Source organism: Equus przewalskii, chromosome 12 (assembly GCF_037783145.1).
Source record: "Equus przewalskii isolate Varuska chromosome 12, EquPr2, whole genome shotgun sequence".
In the NCBI taxonomy this organism is placed as follows: Eukaryota; Metazoa; Chordata; class Mammalia; order Perissodactyla; family Equidae; genus Equus; species Equus przewalskii.
In genome coordinates, this window is record NC_091842.1 from 37,255,014 (window position 1) to 37,274,195 (window position 19,182).

Here is a 19,182-nt window from a genome sequence, read left to right on the forward strand (position 1 = left end):
AATCCTGACTCACACCAGGGAAGATGTTAGACACAATATCAGTCCAAGAGTGATGTTAGACACAACCAAACGGTAACTGCAGAGTCATTGTTCCCGGTAAAATCTCCTGAGGGACTGGAGCAGATTTCTAAACTGTGATGTCCTAGGTGTGTTATTGGTCAAGAGGACACCAGGCACATGGCCAGTGTAGATACCAGATCATCTGCTGGTAACCAAGCAACCTCCCAGAACGCCATTTTTGTTCTTGAGGAAGTGACCTCTCGGCCCCAGAAGCTGCCTGAGGCTCACTGTGCCAGAACAGCTGTGATCTCAAGGAAAGCACCGAAATCTATTACGCACACAGAGCTTAGGCAGCCACTCTAAATATCCCCAATGAGGAGTTTTTTCATTTCTTCCTTTTTAATTTTTTTTTGAGTTATCAAATATCTGCACACTGGTTTAAAGCAGCACATTAATAAATTTTTTCCCTTTAGACTGTAATTGTAGATATGGAAATACCATATCCGAAGACAAATTAACATGAGTTCCTTACAACACTGTACTAATTATCTCAGAAACCAGAGCCTCCCCTAGGTTAGAAACTAAAGCCCCAATCCAGGGTTGGAACGTAAATTTCTTTCTGAGAAGCAGTCATTTGTTCCATGTTGAGAAAGTAGAGAGAAAGGGGGGGAAGGCCCCACGTAATCTGAAAAACCCATCTTTGAAACCTTCCTTCTTCCAGCCTTCCCTTGCATGTTCCAGCACCACAAAGGCATCTAGGAGAATGAGACTGCTTACAATAGGAAAAGGCAAAGTAACATGCATATTTAACTTTATGCCAAATAGATTTGAACAGACTTCACGCCAAACAGCCCCCTCCTTTTCCCTTACAAAACTTCGCAATTTTCAGGAAATGCTATAGCCTGAACTTCAAAGGCATTAAAAAATAGATGTGGCATGTAGGGAATTAGACATGAAATTTCCTTTATTATTGGGAACAAAAGACGTAAGTCTAATCTTCTGTGTGACACAAGCCTTAGCTGAGCAGGGTTACGCTAAGTCATTCCGATGTAGCGAACAGCGAATGCACCATCTTTTTATTTCTCCCTGCCTCCTCCGCTGCCTTCTATCCATTCGCATGTGCAGATTCCACAGCAATAAGGAGAGTCTCGCAATACCACCAAAGGCAAGAGAATTCCCTTTGATCAGTCTCTTCCAGGCCTAGAGTCCCACAGCCTCCAACTCTACCTGCCCCTTTACGATATTTGATGCATCAAATTATACTCCACCACTCAGAAGCAGAATATGTTAAGAAATTCTGAAACTAACAAAGGAGGCTACATCCTAAAAAAATAAATATTTCTTTTAGTTAGTCTTTTGAATTTTTGATGTTTGTTGTTAAATTATTACAGATTTATTCATAAAATAAGGTGTTTGCCAAGAAAACTATTGCAGAGGAGAGCTGATATCAGAGATTTTATGGGGTTCTGTGCTCCACCACCACTACCCCAACTGCTAATGTATCCTAAAACGTAAGAGTTGGGGAAATTGGACAAAATGCTGCTAGCTTCACCAAAAAAAAAGTCCTTGTGCGCAATGAGAAAAGCAGACAGCGGAAAATGCTTACTTGCTAAAAACAAATGAAATTTCTAAAGTGTACCCCAGCATCGTAAAGTACAGAATTCCTTCTTTGCAGTAGTTTTTATATAGTAATCACGTATTCTGGCTCAAACAGAGCAAAATGAACTGTTCTTAAATGCTTCAAGAAATATGCAGTCTCACGCACTGTTGTGTTTGCTGTCATTTCTTTCTACTTTGCAAGGTCGTGTGGCTGGTGCTGAGGGATAAAATGTCCCCAAGTGAGAAACGATTAAGAAACAACAACAACACAAAGTACATTCTATTTACCCCCCAGCCAGTAGCAGTAGGGTTAACCCATCGACACTCCCACACATGTCCTGTGTTCATTGCACGGTTCTACCTAGCAAACTCTTTTCCCGTCTGAATCCAACACAGTAGCGCAGAAAAGAAAGACACAAGACGGCAGCAAGGTGTTTGTGAGAACCTGAGGCCAGCAGAAGAGAGCTTTCCATAGTGAACGTGATGGAAGAAATGGATGTGTTTATGTAATGAATTTTCAAAAGTGGTCGCACTTACTGAATGCTGAGTCCGATCAAGGAAGCTGTAAGTTCCACTCGCATGAGTTCTTTGGGTAGTTTCCTAGGGAAGAAGAGAGAGGAATACTTTAGGATGGAGGAATATGTTCTCGAATTGTGTCTGCATCCTCTTTGTCAAGGTCATATCTGGTTAACCTCTAAATCAGGTTCTTGACTATATGGTGAATTGAACAGTGATGATGATGATGATGATGGCAAAAATGATTAAGATTAAGTCTTTAAATATATTTTCAGGGCTGGCCCCGTGGCCGAGTAGCTAAGTTCGCACGCTCCGCTGCAGGCGGCCCAGTGTTTCGTTGGTTCGAATCCTGGGCGCGGACACAGCACTGCTCATCAAACCACACTGAGGCAGCGTCCTACATGCCACAACTAGAAGAATATACCACAAAGAAGAACATACAACTATGAACCAGGGGGCTTTGGGGAGAAAAAGGAAAAAAATAAAATCTTTAAAAATATATATATATATATTTGCATTGAATCCTTTCACACTCGAGTTAGGAAGGTGTTACTGTTTTCTCTATTTCAGAAGAGGAAACTGAGGCTCTGACAGCTCATATAACTTGCACAAAGTACACATGTAGGTAGTGGAACCTGGATTTCAACTTGGGCAAGTGGACACCAAGTTTGGAACCACTCTGCTATTCTCTTGTCTTACGCAGTGAGCTCTTTGCCACAGGATATGTCCAAGGAAATATGGGAGGCCGATCCTTCAGAGATATCACTGTAGATTTTCCTGCACAAGAAATCAACTCTAACCTTCCTTTCAACTTTAGAACTCCAAGAATCTGCAATGCTCAATTCTGCAACAGCTAAAGTTCAAAGTGACTTCATTTCGCAACGAATAAAATTATGATACAAGATGCCCCATCAATAGTCAATTTCATAAACTTGGCTATCATCACCCAATCAGGAGTAAGATTCATGTTCATTAATATTTAAATAAAGCAAATGTCACCTGAACTGCAAATGGCCATTATAATCTCATATAATTCAGTGAGTTGGTGGGACGTCATCTCCAACCAGAAAAATCAAGATTTACTATTAGATTCGAAAGACTTACATGGTACCCTGTACTCAAGAGAGGTGACCCTGACCTGTCCCTCTCTGGGAGAAACTTAAGTAGCAGAGATGGGACTGGTTTGCAGGGTTCTAGAATCCTGAGCCAGCGCTCTTTCAATCACTCCTACAAACTAGTGATATGACTTACACCCAGACACAACGCAATTGACAAGCTTCAGAACTTAAATTATAAACCTTATTTGCAGATAAATGTTTAGAAAATATGCCCCCTTTCTTAGTTTGATGCACCATTTTTGTTTTAACTTCACGTTTGGTGAGGCCACTGGTGTTGATAAATCAGAACCTCTGAGAACATCAAGTGGTTCCAAAATATTGGAAAGAGAGACCTGTGTATACGCAGCTCTGAAGTGGCAAGGATAGTGGTGATGGTGCTCATTCTTTCTTCCTCCCTGCCTCCCTCCCTTCCTTCCTTCCATCCATCCATTCCAGTCACTCCATAGCTCCACTACTTACTAGCTTTGTGACCACGGGCAAGTCACCTAACCTTTCTTTTCTCAGCTTCCTCATCTGTAAATTAGGAATAAACACAGTACCTAACTCAATGAATTGAGATAAGTATTGAAAGTTAATATTTGTAAAACACTTAACATTGTCCCTGATGCAAAGGCAATGCTGTTTAGAAGCTTATTATTTATTAAGCGCATTTTTCTGACAGGCACTGCCTTCTTGGTGCCTAAAGTCCAGTGGGGAAGACGGACCTTGGTCAGGGATGTTGGGGAAGGCTTTGCCAAGGACGTGGCAATGGAGCTGAGATCTAAGAGATGAGAAGAATGTAACCAGATAAGCAGAAGAACCCGATTTTGGAAGAAGAGTTAGGACAGTTAGGAAATGAATAGTCAAAGACATGGTTATCTTCTATAAATTTTCAGTATGCCTCAGCTGGAGAATTACCTGTGTCCTGATAATAAGAGTAATAATAATAATAGTTTTATCAAACCCAAAGTACATTCCACGCTGTGTATCAAAATCTATATGCATCCTCTTATTTATTACAAATAACGATAACTCCTACGGTCAGGTTCCAACCTTCTTCACCCCTGCCCCTTCTCCTCTCTAGTCACATCCTCCAGCCCCTAATTCACTCACTCACACACTCGCATACTCTAAGATCCAGCTAACTGAACTGCTTACAAAACACAGGCACCGTTACACTTCTAACCTTTGGTCACATCTTTCTTCCTGAATTGCCCTTCACCTGGCCCAGTCTGAACTCATTCTCCAAGGCCCACCCAAGTGTGAACTTCTCTCTGTAGCTTTCACTGACCCATCCAGCTGGACTGAATTTTATCCTAGGGCCCTGCGACCTTTCACACATCCCTCTGTCAGAACAAGAATCATACACTCTCTCCAACCCATTGTAGATTTGGCTTGCCCAGGCTGTGAACTCTTGGAGCGCAAGGACAATGTTTTATTCAACTCAGTAGCCTTGTCTTCTGGCACAGCACCCAGCCACTTAGCCACCGCTTACCAGATTGGATAGCATAAGAAGCATTTGTCATTGACCCAAAGTGTTACAGCACCAAGGAAGGGCACTGGACCTCATTCCAGAAAGAGGTTTTCTCTGAGCATCATGGCCTCCTCTGGTATCCCCATACTTGGTATCCAGGTGATAATGTTAATTTCATGTCCATGTCAGTTTTATGCCCCCACCTTTATGCCTGTTTTTAATCCAGCCTGCAGTTGAAATGAATTTTATAACCCCCTCTTTACATTAATAAGAATCTGTCATATCCTTTAGGTGGATTGTTTTGTAAGGAACAAACAAAGGCTGAGAACCATTGTTACAAGGTGAGAATAGAAATGATCATTAGCAATGGCACCAGATAGCAAGAACAATCTAAGATGCTCTCTAGAGTTCCAGAGGAGTGATGTAGTTTAAAAAAAAAAAAGAAAAAACTAAGATTGTCCTGAGTTTGCAATTACTCTTGCAAACTACCTAAAGAGCAATTTGCGACCACGGAGAATCTTGGGTCCCAGGGGGATTGGGTGGAATTTTCATTGTACTCAGACTACACCGGCGCTAAAGAGCTGCAAGTGAAGAAAATGGGAAAGGACATGGGAACAAAGTCAGGCAGAAGGGAGGCGAATGCTAGCTTCATGCATTAGATGCCGTCACCTCTGCACTCCGTCCAAATGGATGCACAAAATAGCAAGCCAATTACTTCCGAAACGCTGAAGTTGATGACCTCTGGGCAGGCAGTATGTAGCTTAAGTTTCTAACTCTGACTCTAAACAGGGCTGGCTCCTGCAATGTTGCTACTTCCATAGACTCTGCCATCGACTGCTTCGTGGATTTCCCACACAGATGACCACAATAGGCTGCTAAGGTCTCCTCCTGTCTCTAGCCTTGTACTTCTCACCTCTCCATGGAGCAGGCAGAGCAATCTTTACAGAATGTGAATGTGACCGTGTCAATCGATTGTTTAAGCCCTGTACTGATGGCTTCCCATTTCATCCAGGACAAAGCCCAGACACCGTGACATCCACCCTCCAGATCCCTTATGTACCATCCCCAGGGACATTCCAGTTCTGGATCATATCTTACTCCCCACCTGCCATGGGAAAGTTGTACATGCTGTATCTTTGGTTTGGGATGCTCTTAACACCCAATTAACTCAGTCATTTGTACTTCCTTATGGAAACCCCTACCACATGGTCTCAAGAGCCCACTATCCTCCCTTCATAGCACATATTACAGCTATCGCTCAACCATCAGTTACAAATGATTCGATTGACATCTGCCTGTCTCACCAGTATATTAGCTCCATGAGGGGAGGGATCGTGTCTGTCTGCTCAACATTTTAACTCAAGCTCTGGTCACACTGCTGTGGATATGCAAGGCATTCAATAATTACTTGTCAGAGGAAGGAAAGATGGAAGGGAAGGAGGGGAGAGTGAGAGAAGGCAGGAAGAAAGGAAGGAGGGTATGAAGGAAGGAAAGAAGGATAGGCTTACTCACCCTGTTGCTAACTTTAGACATACTTTGGGTGACTATGCAGCTTCTCTAAGAATTATTTCCCTCCTCACCCCATCTCTGCCTAGCGTAGTTCCAGAAATCAAGTCTGAAATACACGATCCTGGCTCTGTTAGGGCTGTATTGAGTAGAAATGAAACTTCACCTGATCTAAGTTCAATTTTCTCCCAGGAATTTGGAAGGCACTCAAGTTTCTGTGGTTCCTAGAACTAAGAACTCAGTAATTGTGGGGTCACCGTTCTCTGTCATGTGTTCAGCAAGAAGAACAGAGGAAGAATGGAGTAGAGAGAAGAATAGGCAAGAGTGGAGGGTCCCTGAGCAGGCAGGTTTCTTGATAGGGGTGGGGGCGACCTTGTCTGATTACTTTGTGGTTCAAGATGCAGGTCCCTCAGGGACTGACCACACCTCCTTGCCTCTCAGTGCTGAGATTTACTCCTTTGCTGTGTAATAAGTATTCCCATTTTTTGAGCCATTTTGAATGGGTTTCTATTACTTGCAAACAAAAGAGCCACATATAAGACATTGGTCTCAAAGGGTGGCACCTCACCCAGCAAGCTGCCAGCCCTGCATTCACAGACACCAGCTAGATCTTGACCACATCAGTGACTGTGACTGGGTGCGCTCTCTCCAAGCTTCTCAGAAGTCCCTGACCTAATTCGAGGGTCTGGAGTTTCACCATTCTTGAAAGGGGCCTAAAGCCACATCAGCACAGAGCCACCCAGCCGGAACCATATGGGCTTGTTATCTGCGATTCGGCAATGGTGGCTTGTGGAGCGGCTAGTGCTGATCACACCTGGGTTGGAAGGGGGGCCAACCAGGGTGAGAAGTGCACTGCAGCTTCCTTAGGCTGGAGACAGAGACCCTAAGGGAACCCAGTGGTTCTCAGCCATATATCACAAGGCTGCTGACCAGTTACCACGACTGCAGTTGGATGATCTGATCAGCCACACTTGGCCATGCAAATGATTCAATGTGTCCTCGGACTCACTGCAGGATCTAAGCACCCTGAGCCCCAGACTCAGTCATTACTTCATTTCACTGTGAATTTGTGGGGGTTTTTTCTAGGAAGAGCCATGGGTTAAAGCACTACCTCCCACCATGATCATGCAGAAGCATTCCACGCAGCAAGGCTTGATTCTCCCACAGCATCTCTTTTCCACCCTCCCCCACCTCCACATCCGATAAACAGTCTCTGTGTCAAGTATTCCCAAAAGATATATTCTCTTTCTTTGCCCCTTGCATTTGTTGAATGTAAGTAACTGAGCTGAGCAAGAACAAAAACCCAAGAGCCGATGGTTTTAAACTACAACTGGATGCCCCACACTAGCCAATATCACCACGCCTTTGCGCTGGCTGGTTCTCATCCATAGGATTCTGTTCCTTCTTCATCTGCCTGGTAAACATGTACCTATTCTTCACGTCCTCGGGGATCCCTCACTGCCCTCCCCCCAGGCACAGGGAAGAGCTCCCACTTTTCCACTCGCAGAATTCCGTTAGTCTCTGAGCACTCATCACTCAAGACACTGTCTCTCTGTCTGTCCTCTCCATTGGACAGTCAGCACTTTACAGACTCAGGCTCCGCTTTCTCTCATTCATGAGTGACAGCACTGTACAGATTTTGGGCACAGACTCAGTTTCAAAACCAGTTCTCCCATTCATTTAGCTATGTAACTCTGAGCAAGGTGCTTGACCTCCCTAAGCCTCCATTTCCTTATCTATTGAATGGGGATAATGATGCCCTCCTCAGAGGGATGGTGTGAGGATTACACAACATAATTATAATTACCTGGCATTGCCACTCAATAAGTGTTTATCATGCCAGATGCCCAACAGTGATGCCTACTTGGTCAACAACAGTCCTTCCAATGAGCAACATTTGCAAGTGCTTTGCAAGATTTTGCCAAATGGGTAAGATTATCCAGATGACTCTGAGAGCCGAGCCCTGGCGTACCAGCGGTCAACACAGCATCTGGCACATAGTACGTGCTTGTTTAAGATTTCCCAAAATAAAGAACTATTGGGGTCCTCCCCTTACTGATGAAATGCAATTGTAGCTGCTACTCCAAGGTGTATATTTGACATGTCATACTGTTTAAATGCAATAAACATCAATTAGTCTGTCTGCTGTATTTAATTGGGCTGTACTCACCGGTCCAGCAAGGGCTCAGGTACAGTATCTGTGACTGCTCCATGGGAAGATTTCTCCCAGTCTCTCTCCCTAAGGAAGCGAACTTCCACTCAAAGCTCCGGGGACCTTGGACAGACTAACGATATTACGCGCCACACGCCACCCCCCTTTGAGGCTTATTGTTGGTGTGTTTAATTTCCTGTCTTGGCCTTACAGGAGATTTCTAATGTTTGGGCTGTAGGGTATGTTCTGATTAAAAATAATCCTCCCAATTACGGGGTGGCATGAGCCTCCTGTCATACGCACTCTGCCACCAGCCTCTGCTTCCCTGTCAGCAATAATCGCGTCTGCGCTACCTAACTGTAAATGAAAACCCAAGGGGCAAGTTCGGGTCCCCGGTTCCTGGGCTGCACCGGATCTTTTAATTTGCACTGTCTGTCAAAAAGATGCTGCCGTGTGAACTCCAAAGAAATCCTTAGACTCTCAGATTCAAGGCCAGAAAGAGCAAAGGTACCAACCACAGCCTTCTCGGAGAAATTGCATTTGAAACCGCCAGAGAGAAGAGAGTGTGTGTAAGGCGACGAAGCTCTTTTCATTCTGCTCCAAACTTTAGCCAGACCTGGTATGAAAAGGGAAGCTGAACTCCAGGGAAATTTCAAGGTGTATTTATATTATTTTTTTTCCACCAAGTACATAAGACAGGACATTGAATTCAAAGCATGTGATGGTAACTCTGTGAGAGGAAATATACACAGGAGACCTGATTATTTCAATCTCGATAAAATTAAAATTTTCTGGGTACAGAGTGAGGGGAAAGAGGTATATGCTTTTGGCTGGGAAATAGCATCAAGTTCTTCTTGTGTAACCAGAGAGATGTCCCTGGGGCTGGGCCCAGACTAGGCACTGGAGATAGGGTGTTGAGTGAAAAAAGCATCATTTGGAGACAATATTGAGCAAAGGTCTGCTTTTGGAGTAACACAGGAGGGCCCTTTTGGAGTCCCTCTACACCCTCACGCCTTTTTCTAATAATGGCACCTGCCCAGCAATGAGGATGTTTGGTCTTGCTCAGACTTCTCTTGTTTCTCTCTGGACAGACGACTGGAAGAGGACAATCTGACCCTGACCCTCGGATGGGCATTAGGAGCCTTCTCGTAGGTCTTTAAACATGGGCATGGAGACAACATGCCATTGTGTCAGCTTGTGGACACTGCACTTGACGGTGATGCAGATCAAGGGCTGAGGGCACCATCTGAGAGAGGCCACAGCAGACAAGGAGAAAGCATTGCAGAGCCGTCCATCTGTGGAAAGCGGGGACAATGGAGCCAATGCAGAGAGAAGCAGAGGGACCCACACAGAGCGAAGGGGAGAGAGCACACAGAGCGCATCACTAGGGTTCCACACAGTGTTTGTATCTCCTAGTCCATCACTCCTGATGTCCTGTTGAACGTCCTACACTGGGGACAAGCGTGAGATACGGGTGTGTCTTCCCAAGAAAGCGCCCCTTTGGCTGAGCCTAGCTTTGTGGGTTTCTGTTAATGCCAGTGCATGTTTAGGCGACTGAGTTGTGCAGGTAAGACTGGTCCAGGACCACGTGGGCAGGTTGTTTCAGGCCGGGCAACTGTGCTGATCAAGCTTGCCATGTGGATCAGACATTGGCAAACTATGGACTGTGGGTCAAATCTAACATATGGCCTATTTTTGTGAATAAAATTTTAATGGGACACAGCCATGCTCATTGGTCTGTGTATTATCTCTGGTTGTGTTCATGCTACAACAACACAGTTGAGTAGTTGTGACAGACTTTATGGCTTAAAGACCCCAACATATTTCCTACTCGGCCCTTTATAGGAAAGCCATCCCTGATATAGATGCTTACATGGATTCACGTACAGGTTCACAAAGATCTAAATAAACAAATATATACATAATAATAATAATAACTATTATCATCACTATCCAATACTAAGCATTTATCATGTACCAGGCATTTTACTTACAAAAATCCCCTCTAGGCACACCATGCATTAATTCTTTTTTGATGATGATGAACTAGGCATTTAAGAATCTGAAAGAATTTGCCCCAGATCTTACTGCTGTCAAAGCCAGGATCCAAATCCAGTTCTGTGTGACTCTAAAGTTCATACTTTTAACCAATGTTTGGAATACCTATCATTCTTTAAAAACAGAGACGTTATCGAGTTTGGCTTTTTTGGTGGGACCCTGGGGCTCATTTCTAGCAGGTGTAAAGTATGACCACCAACTTCATGAAGCAGCCTCCCTAAAATGATTTCCTCTCCCAATCCCAGCATGAACCTAGAGAATTCCACATTTCCAGCATTGAAAGGGGAGGATTTTCAGAGGCCTGTGATGTTTCCTTAGAGGTATCGGGTGACAGGGCAGGGCAAAGTAAATCAGAGAAAGGGGAGATTTTTAATTCCTGCAGACAGATTCTTAGGTTGAACTATAAGACTGGCAGAAATGGATACAGACTACTGGCTGATTACTGGCATTGCATCAAAGTGTTTGGGAGATGAAAATGTTCCTTCTCCTCATAGCAGAAATGGTCAGTGAGTTCTTTCCACCAAGAGGAATGAGGCTTTTCAACAAACGTTCATGAGTTCACATGAACTGAGTTTACCCAAATCCATCAGAGTCTGGAGCTGGCCTGGTACAAACTTGGTATTAAGGAGACCGCAGGATCTCATCCACGTAGAAACCACCAAACTTCACTCATAAAAAAGTCAGGATGGAAAAAGAGGACCAGCCTCTGCAGAAATTTGACACAGAAAGCTTTGCTACCTCAAACGCATGAAAGCTGATAACGGAGAGGGCTCGGTGTCACCTGCAAGTCGCCAGGCTCCAGGAGCGGGGCTTGAAGAGAAAGCAGACCCCTCCCCTTTGTGGTTTCTACGCTGTGTGGTTTCAACTCTCAGCTCAAATATCGCTTCCTTAGCAAAGCCTCCCCAATCTGTCTCTGCGGCAAATCTAGGACAGGCTCCCTTATCGTCGCATTTATCTCAGTAATAACTACACGGCAAAACATAACCACGTGATTAGTATCCGCCTCTCCCACTACACGGAATGCACCATGAGGACGTGGACATCGAGAGTTTTGCTCCCCACCAAATGCTCTGTGCCTAACACAGTACCTGGAACAAAACTGCTGCTCATTAAATATTTACTGAATGGATGAAGGAATGAGGGAATAATTCTAGAATGAAACCACGTCTTCTTCTGGCATCCAAAGGATCTCAGTCTGAGACCCAGGGGTTCATCACTACCCATCTGAACTGAGAGATTTCTTTAAATCTAGCTTCTTTCTCTTCCTAGTATCCAGGAAGTTCCAATGCGTCAATTAGAGGAGAGATCACAACACTTGAAGAGACACATGTATGCATGCATGAAAGAAGAGCTTGGGCCTTGTGAGTCACGCCCATCCCAGCTTCAGCACTTCCTAGCTGTGTGACCTTGGGTAAATTACTTTACATCTCTGGGCCTCAATTCTCTGGTGCATGAGGTGGAAATGAAAATTACCCTTTGCAGATTCTTGCAATGATTAAATGGGATCACAAGGGAAAGGACTTAGAGCATGGCTACAGTGGGTGTCCAAAGACCACTACAGTAGGTACTGTGTACCTACGTTAATGATATTTAAGTCCTCCTCCCAAGCTGAAGAGGGTCTTAAGAAACAAACAAAAGTGATGGAAAATATTGTGACTTTAAAGGAACTCAGTAAGTATCTATCTGAGACAGATAGGGGTATAGGTATGTGAGCGTATATAAATAAAGACAGTAACAAGAGGAGAAGATGAAGATGAAGCAGCAGCAGCATCCACTGCTTACTCTACGCCATGCACTGTGATAAAAAATTTGCACACAGCATTGCACTGAATTCTCATTATATCTTTATGCTGTGGGCATCCTTGGCTCTAATTTTCAGATGAATCATGATACTCAGAGAGTTAAGTATCAGTGCAAGTTGCCATGGGGAAACCAGAACTTGAACCCCCGGTCTGAATGGCGATTGTGCTCTATTCACTCTCACAGAGAACATTCCTGTTGCAAGTAGACATCACCTGCTTGGGACTGCCCAAAGAAGGACCTGGGGTGACCTAACAGAGGCACTGATGTGCTTTTACAAGAAAGGGGCTTAGACGTGCCGTGATGCCACAAGCAGCTCTCCCACACAGAGGAAGCTTCTGCACAACGGATCGTCCCTTCCCAACCAATTTGCTTTGGTTATAATCCATCATCTCGATACTTCTCATGATCTTTGTCACTGGAGAGAGAAATTGTGCAGGTACAAACAACAGGCCTTACAAAGGGAGACATAGTGATGGTACGTAACAATCTCCTCCCCTGAACAGCAAGTCTTGCTCTCCAGCCTTTGGACTCTCTTCGTCAGGCATATGGCGCCTTGGGGAAGATCCTCCCATGATTCTAACTGTCCTCCTTCCATGACACCTAGCAGGTTGGGAGGCTAAGCCAACCAGTTCCACTGAAGTGAAATGGAGAATGGATAGAGTAATCAGAAAGCTCACAAGAGGCTGAGCTACAGACAGATTTATAGAGCTGGGATACAAAGCACATCACTGGGAATGCACGATGCTTTTGTTCATTAATCATCTTTTACTCTGAATCTATTTCTCAATGAAAAGTAGCTTTCCATTTCTATTACCAAGATGAATGTATCAACAACACACAACAGCATAAACTGAACTGTAGTGGAGAAGGGAAAAAAAGACACACACACAAAAACAAAACAAAAGAGAAGGAAGAAAAAAACACTTAGTACCTAGTGTGATATATTTGCTCAGATTACTGCTTTATTTACACCACTGAGAACACTTATTTTTGAGCTTCATAACTCATTGCTCTATAAAGGAAAGAAATCTAGCCAGCAGTGCCTACTTCGATATGGAGAAAGAAAATGTACCATAAAGAAAACCCATCCTCTACCCTGTAGATCTCAATTTTTTTTTAATTCTATTTAATATGTGTTGGACTCCAGAGCGCCTTATTACTTTATTTAATTCAGACGAGGGAAGATGTCGCAGAATAAAAATGGCATGAAAGTGATAGGAACTAAGCTATGAAATGTGGACATCATATTTTCTTCAGAGAGATAATCAGCTTATCAGAATTCATTTCAAACTAAGAAAGGTCTCACAACTACACTGAAAATTCGAGCTGGTCTCATCATCTCGAGAATGTAATCTCAAGGAAATGGTAAAACTATCAAGGCAAGCTTGGCCGTTATCTTTATGTATAAGAACCAGAAGCTCCCAAGAACGGGAGAGGCCTCTACATAAAATACATGAAGTGCCTTTGCTGATAATACTGCTATTTTTTTTTCCCTGAATTGCTGAGGGTACTTTTCAAAGATACATTGCTACGTCCTTTACATCTAAAAATTCCCCCTAACTCTGGTATTCTGAAAGACAGAAGCCTTTAACTAAACAGTTTCCTAAACGAGTCACTAACAAGGATATAGGTTTTAACCCCATTCTTGCTTGCTATTAACTGGCTGTTTGGCCTTGATTGGGTTACTTAACTCTCTCTGAGCCTCAGTTTCCTCATTTGCACAAGAAAGGGGTCAGACCTTCTTGTTTTCAACTGCTGTTTTCATTTCTCCAGATGATCTGGTTCATGTGCATTCTCACAAGAAGGAAAAGCGACAAGAGCAATAGCAGAGATACCCCAAAAGTGTGTTTAACTCTCAACAGGAGTCAATATCCAGATAGAGCATACTGTGTGCCTCTCAGTATGAAACGGCCTCCCAAAAGACCCCAAAAAAGAAAAAAAATAAAGAAAATAGAAAAACCCATCTAGTCAGAAGGGAGTATCTAATTTTAAAAGAAATGCAATGGATTTCATAAGATAAAAGGAAATTCCCCATAGCCAGTCCTTCACATTCAGCAAAGACACTAAGCCTTTTGGCACAATGTTCCAGAAAAACAAAGACAATGAAATGAAGGAAAGATAGCTAGGCAGAAAGGTGGATCAATCCAGCAGTCAACATCTCCATGTGGGAGAAAGGAAAGTCATAAAACTAGACCGAAGTCATGAAAACTTTGATAAATGTTCCAAGGGCCACATCAGGTAACCATCAAAAGTTATGTGTTTAATGTGGGACCTCATCCAAACTTGTTTCGGGTGATATTTTCTTTACAGCGTGATTTCAAGTAAGTAATAAATATCGTAAACTCAACCACAGGAAGATAAGAAATTTCAAGACCAAAATATTTGCTTCTCTGTTGTCATGAGAGACAATAACATATAATGGTACAAACTCAAGAACTAAAGAAAGCCAAACTTGGATTCTGATTTTTCTCTCTGTTTGACATTGGGCCATTTATGGACCTCTCTGAACCTCAGCATCTTCCTTGGGCAAGTGGCTAGCAGTACCTATATCAAAGGATTACTCTGAGAACTAAACGAAATAACGTGTGTAAAACACTTCCCAAAATGCTTGCACATGCCTCTTAGATAAATTTTAGCAACTGTATGTGAAGCCTTATACTTTGGAGTCAGATGGAGTAGGCGGTGGCATTTATGGAGTGTTTAAATTCCAGACCCTCTCGTAAACTTTCCCTGTAATATTTTTCATTGAAGAATCTTCACAAGAACAATTACAAGTTAGTTTTACTTCTCAGGGAACTAGATCTCATAACGCTCCAACTTACCCTAAAATGCTTCAACATTTCACAAGAATTAGTATTAATAAAGGTACTTACTTTAATAAGATCTGCATCACTTAATAAGAAAATAGTCCTTAATCCCAAAGCAAACTCCAAGTCAGGCATTTGAAAAAAAAATTCACTTAATTTCCACCCATGGTCCACATCCTTTGATACCATGTGACACCCAACAAAAATACAGAATTCATGCATATGAAACTCTGAGTTATTCCACATGGATATAGACTCTGGGTGTGTGTAACTTCTTTGAGATCTGAAATACGTTGGCATCTTAAATAAGTCTACAACTTAAAGAAGTAAAGGGGGAAAAAAAATCTACATTCCAAAGTTTCCAGGCTCTATTTCTAATCCTCAAGGATTTTTTCAATGGCAATTCAGAGGAAGTAAACGTTTTGAAAAGGAGCATAACGTAAGTTACTTTTGTTCATTTTAATGTATGCACACGCTCATTAATCCGTTCGGCATTTTTTTGAGCTCCCACTCTGTGAAAACCATCAAAGCATGGTGCCAGGTACAGTTCGGGACTCAGAGATGAATGGGCCACTCCATTTTCTAAACGAGCTCACATTAATAACGGCCGATATGAAGCAACAGTGAAACAAGGTTCCAAGCAGAGAAACTGAGGAGTCACCCATTCTGACTTGGGGGGAGGGGGGTGGAGGAAACATATAAATGTACAGCGACAACTGGGATGACTCACAGAGAATAATTAGGTTTTGTTTGTTCAACAGTCAGAGAAGGGGAGCGTGAAGAATTGGACACATTGCTGCTTAAACAAAGAGTGTGGCTACAGAGGTGGAAGCACGAAACCCATGGCCTACGGGGGAATCCTGAGCAGTCTTTGGGAGCCAGAATAAGGTTACTGAGGGAAACAACCCTGGAAAGTTGGGTCCAGATGGAGAACCTTCACGGGCCATACCTAATAACAGCACCAATGCAAGGAGCACTTACGACGTGCCAGGTGCTCTGCTTAACGTTTACATGGACTAACAGAGTCGAGTCTTCCTAACAGCTCTGCAAGGGAGGTACTCTTAATGCCAGTTTTCAAGTTGGGGGAACTGGGCTTAGACAGAATGGTGGACAAAAGACACTAGGGTGATATGAAGCAGAGCTGCACACTTAAGTTGAGACCCATCAGACTCCAAAAGCGATTCTCTGAGCCACTGTAAATAAATGAGTGCGGCTTCAGCCGTTAGTCCTTAAGGATCCAGAAAGGATGCCTGAGGAAAAGAATGATAAGTTCTGACCTGTATTTTAGGAGAATAACTAGCCACAGAGAATGGACTGGAAGTGAGAGAGATGGAGATAGAGACTTGGGAAGACTATTGTAAAATGCAGTGTCTGAAGCTGTTTTATCTGGTTGCTTATTTGCGCTTCACCATTTGCTGGCTTTGTGACTTTGGGCATGTTCCTCAACCTCTCTGAGCCTCAATTTCTACACCTGTAATATAGGAATCATAGTAATACCATTCATCTCAAGAAGGTTGTTTTGAGGAATAAATGGGTGACTGTATTTAGAATCTTCAGACCTGCCTGGCTAATTCCAGCCATGTAACAAGGATTTTAGTTAGTCTATCATCTGCTAAGGAAGATAGCTGCAGAGAAAAAAGAGGAAATGGGTCAGCCCATTCAGATGTGTCCCTGGGATGTTAAATGCTTCAGAGCACTTGCATTTTCTTCTTCATAGGGTTAGAATTCAGCCTGCACCATCCCTTTTAAAGCTGCCACCACCTACAGCACTGCCCAGGCTGTTTTCTTTCCAAACCAGACTGTGGGTTGCAATAGCAGATGCTCCTTATCCGGGCACAAAGATGGGGGACTCTAGAGATGACGACCAAAATAACACAGGGAAATGGGTTAAGGTCCCTGCCGTCTCTTCCATCCACCAATACCAGTCCCATAGTGTGCCCTCCATGTCCAACGCTTTGAGCTCTCAAGCTCCAAATTACCTTGGGGAGAATGCCAGGTCATTCATGAACCAAAACAGATTGGAATTCCAAGTTTTCTATTAACACCCAAAGGGCGAGGTGATACGTTTAAATCTCAGGTTGCATTTGCATGCAACAAATATGTGAACTCGCCCTGATTTGTTTCATTTCAATGGCTAACCTTTGGGAAACACTCTCTTGAGAGGCCTTGTCATTCTTGGACCTGCTTGGTCCATTAACACTATGGGTATTTTTACTGTTTAATAAGCACAGTGGCCAACCTAGAAGGAAGGTTTGTGAATCACACGCGTGTACAATGCTAACTGAACCCATTAGGATCTGCTTCACTAAAGGCCAAGTTCAGACACTTTGCAGCTGCATTCAACCGGATTTGCAAAGAAATCATATCAAGCCTGGGCAGCTGTTACAGTCTGATTATTCTGAGAACCTAAAAACAAAACAAAAACTTGTCAAATAAATTGACAATTGTTTTCTCCATCTTAGGGATACATTGTTTACCTATGGTGCATAATAACGGGAGGCACCTGGGGAGCTCTGAGTGATTCTTTGAGGCGTGAGTAGCATCAGTTCCATTAGTGTGACGGGAAATGATAACAGACAATGGAATCTACTGAGCACAGCTCGCAGTGTAAGTGCTAAGTGTTCCTAAAATCTCGCTCCCCATAATCATTACAGTGACCTATGAGGCAGGAAGTTCTTTAATACCCATTTTCCAAACAAGCAAAGTGAGGCTTCAAGGAAAATGGTGACCCAGCTGTTTAGCCACAAAGCCAGGATTCTGCTTCCAGCACAAAGTTCTACCCTCTTTCTTATTTGACCATCTAACACTGAACTTGGCACCAAGGCAACAACCCACGTTTGATGAGCAGATGAGTGCACGAAATGTGTCTAGATCCGTGGATGAGATCTCTGTGAAGTCAGGTAGCTTCACAACAGGGCCCATGGCATCTTGCAAGGTGCCTAGCACACAGTAGGTGCTCAATAAATGTTTTTGAAAAGAATGAGTGCTGCTATGGCAAAATGCATGCAGACCCTGGGCTCTGATTCCTTTGCAGAAGAGGGAGAGATGCTGTTTGATGATTATCTCGTAAGTCTTTTCATTCCATTCCTGCCCTCCATGATAACCATAGAGAAATGTGCGAATAAAATGGCTATGTTACATCTGGTGTCCTGCTGGATTAGCTTGTGGCCCAGGGGACATTATCGGTGCCAAGGATCATAATCCTTCACTCCCTATCTCTTTGCAAACAAAACTGACAAAACACTCCCAGGGCTCTCTGAAGTAACCTTCACATTTGTGAACAGCCAGCTCTACACATTTTCCCCCTGAGCGGGCGTCCCTGTCCCCTCCTCATTTCAGGAAAGAGGCCAGCTGCAGGTGACGGTACCTTCAGCATCATGCCCTGTATCAGTAGCTTCACCCCAGCAGTCTGACACATGTGAAATGAGACTGCTTATCAATAAAGAGAGTGCCCAGCGGCTTTTAGGGCTGCAGAAGGGACCTGCTGGTTGCTGCAAATCTCTCACCAGTGCACTGGAGTTTGACACTTAATATTCAAACCCAACTACAGGCTATGTACTCAGAGGATAAAACTCGGTAATAGCACACGGATCCATAGGCTGATGGGCTGAGCATACAAACCTCCTGTGTAAAGACTCACTTAAGAGCTTTCTGCCACAAATGGAGCTGGAGTAGAGAGAGAGAAAAAGAGGGAGAGAGACAGGAAAAAACATGGTCACAGTAAAAAAAAGTAAAGGCAGAATCAGCACGAAAATCCCCAAGTATAATCCACAGTTTGATGGTGGTGGTGGCAGTGGGGATTAAGGAGAAACAAAGTAACTAAACAAATAGGTATCTGGCTTATCAGTTTGTCTCCTTCAATTATAGGGAAGAACTTAAGAATATAGCTTAATAGCTCATCCTTCTATTTAAATTCATTGTGTTGACACTCATTATTTTCCCCACCACGGACTCAAAATAAGAGGAACATTTCTGGAACTACACATTGTAACAGAGAGACATCCAAAAGGACAACATGGTATTTATGCGCCAATTGCCAAAACATAATTTCCCAATCGTGTACAGTCATGCACTGCATAATGATGTTTCGGTCAATGATGGACCACATGTATGACGGTGGTCCCATAAGATTAGTACCATGTAGCCTGGGTGTGTAGTAGACTATAGCAT

The 19,182-nt window shown here is 43.4% G+C and overlaps 1 protein-coding gene across 14 annotated transcripts in view; it reads right to left on the minus strand.

The window, feature by feature from the left end:
- Positions 1 to 19,182, minus strand: part of RBFOX1 (RNA binding fox-1 homolog 1) — a 1,988,870-nt gene that overhangs the window by 1,148,007 nt on the left and 821,681 nt on the right. For all 14 annotated transcript variants that reach the window (XM_070566832.1, XM_070566855.1, XM_070566844.1 and 11 more), the window contains one exon: positions 2,137 to 2,199. In XM_070566832.1, coding sequence (XP_070422933.1) covers positions 2,137 to 2,199 — 63 coding nt within the window. The remainder of the gene's footprint in view (positions 1 to 2,136; positions 2,200 to 19,182) is intronic.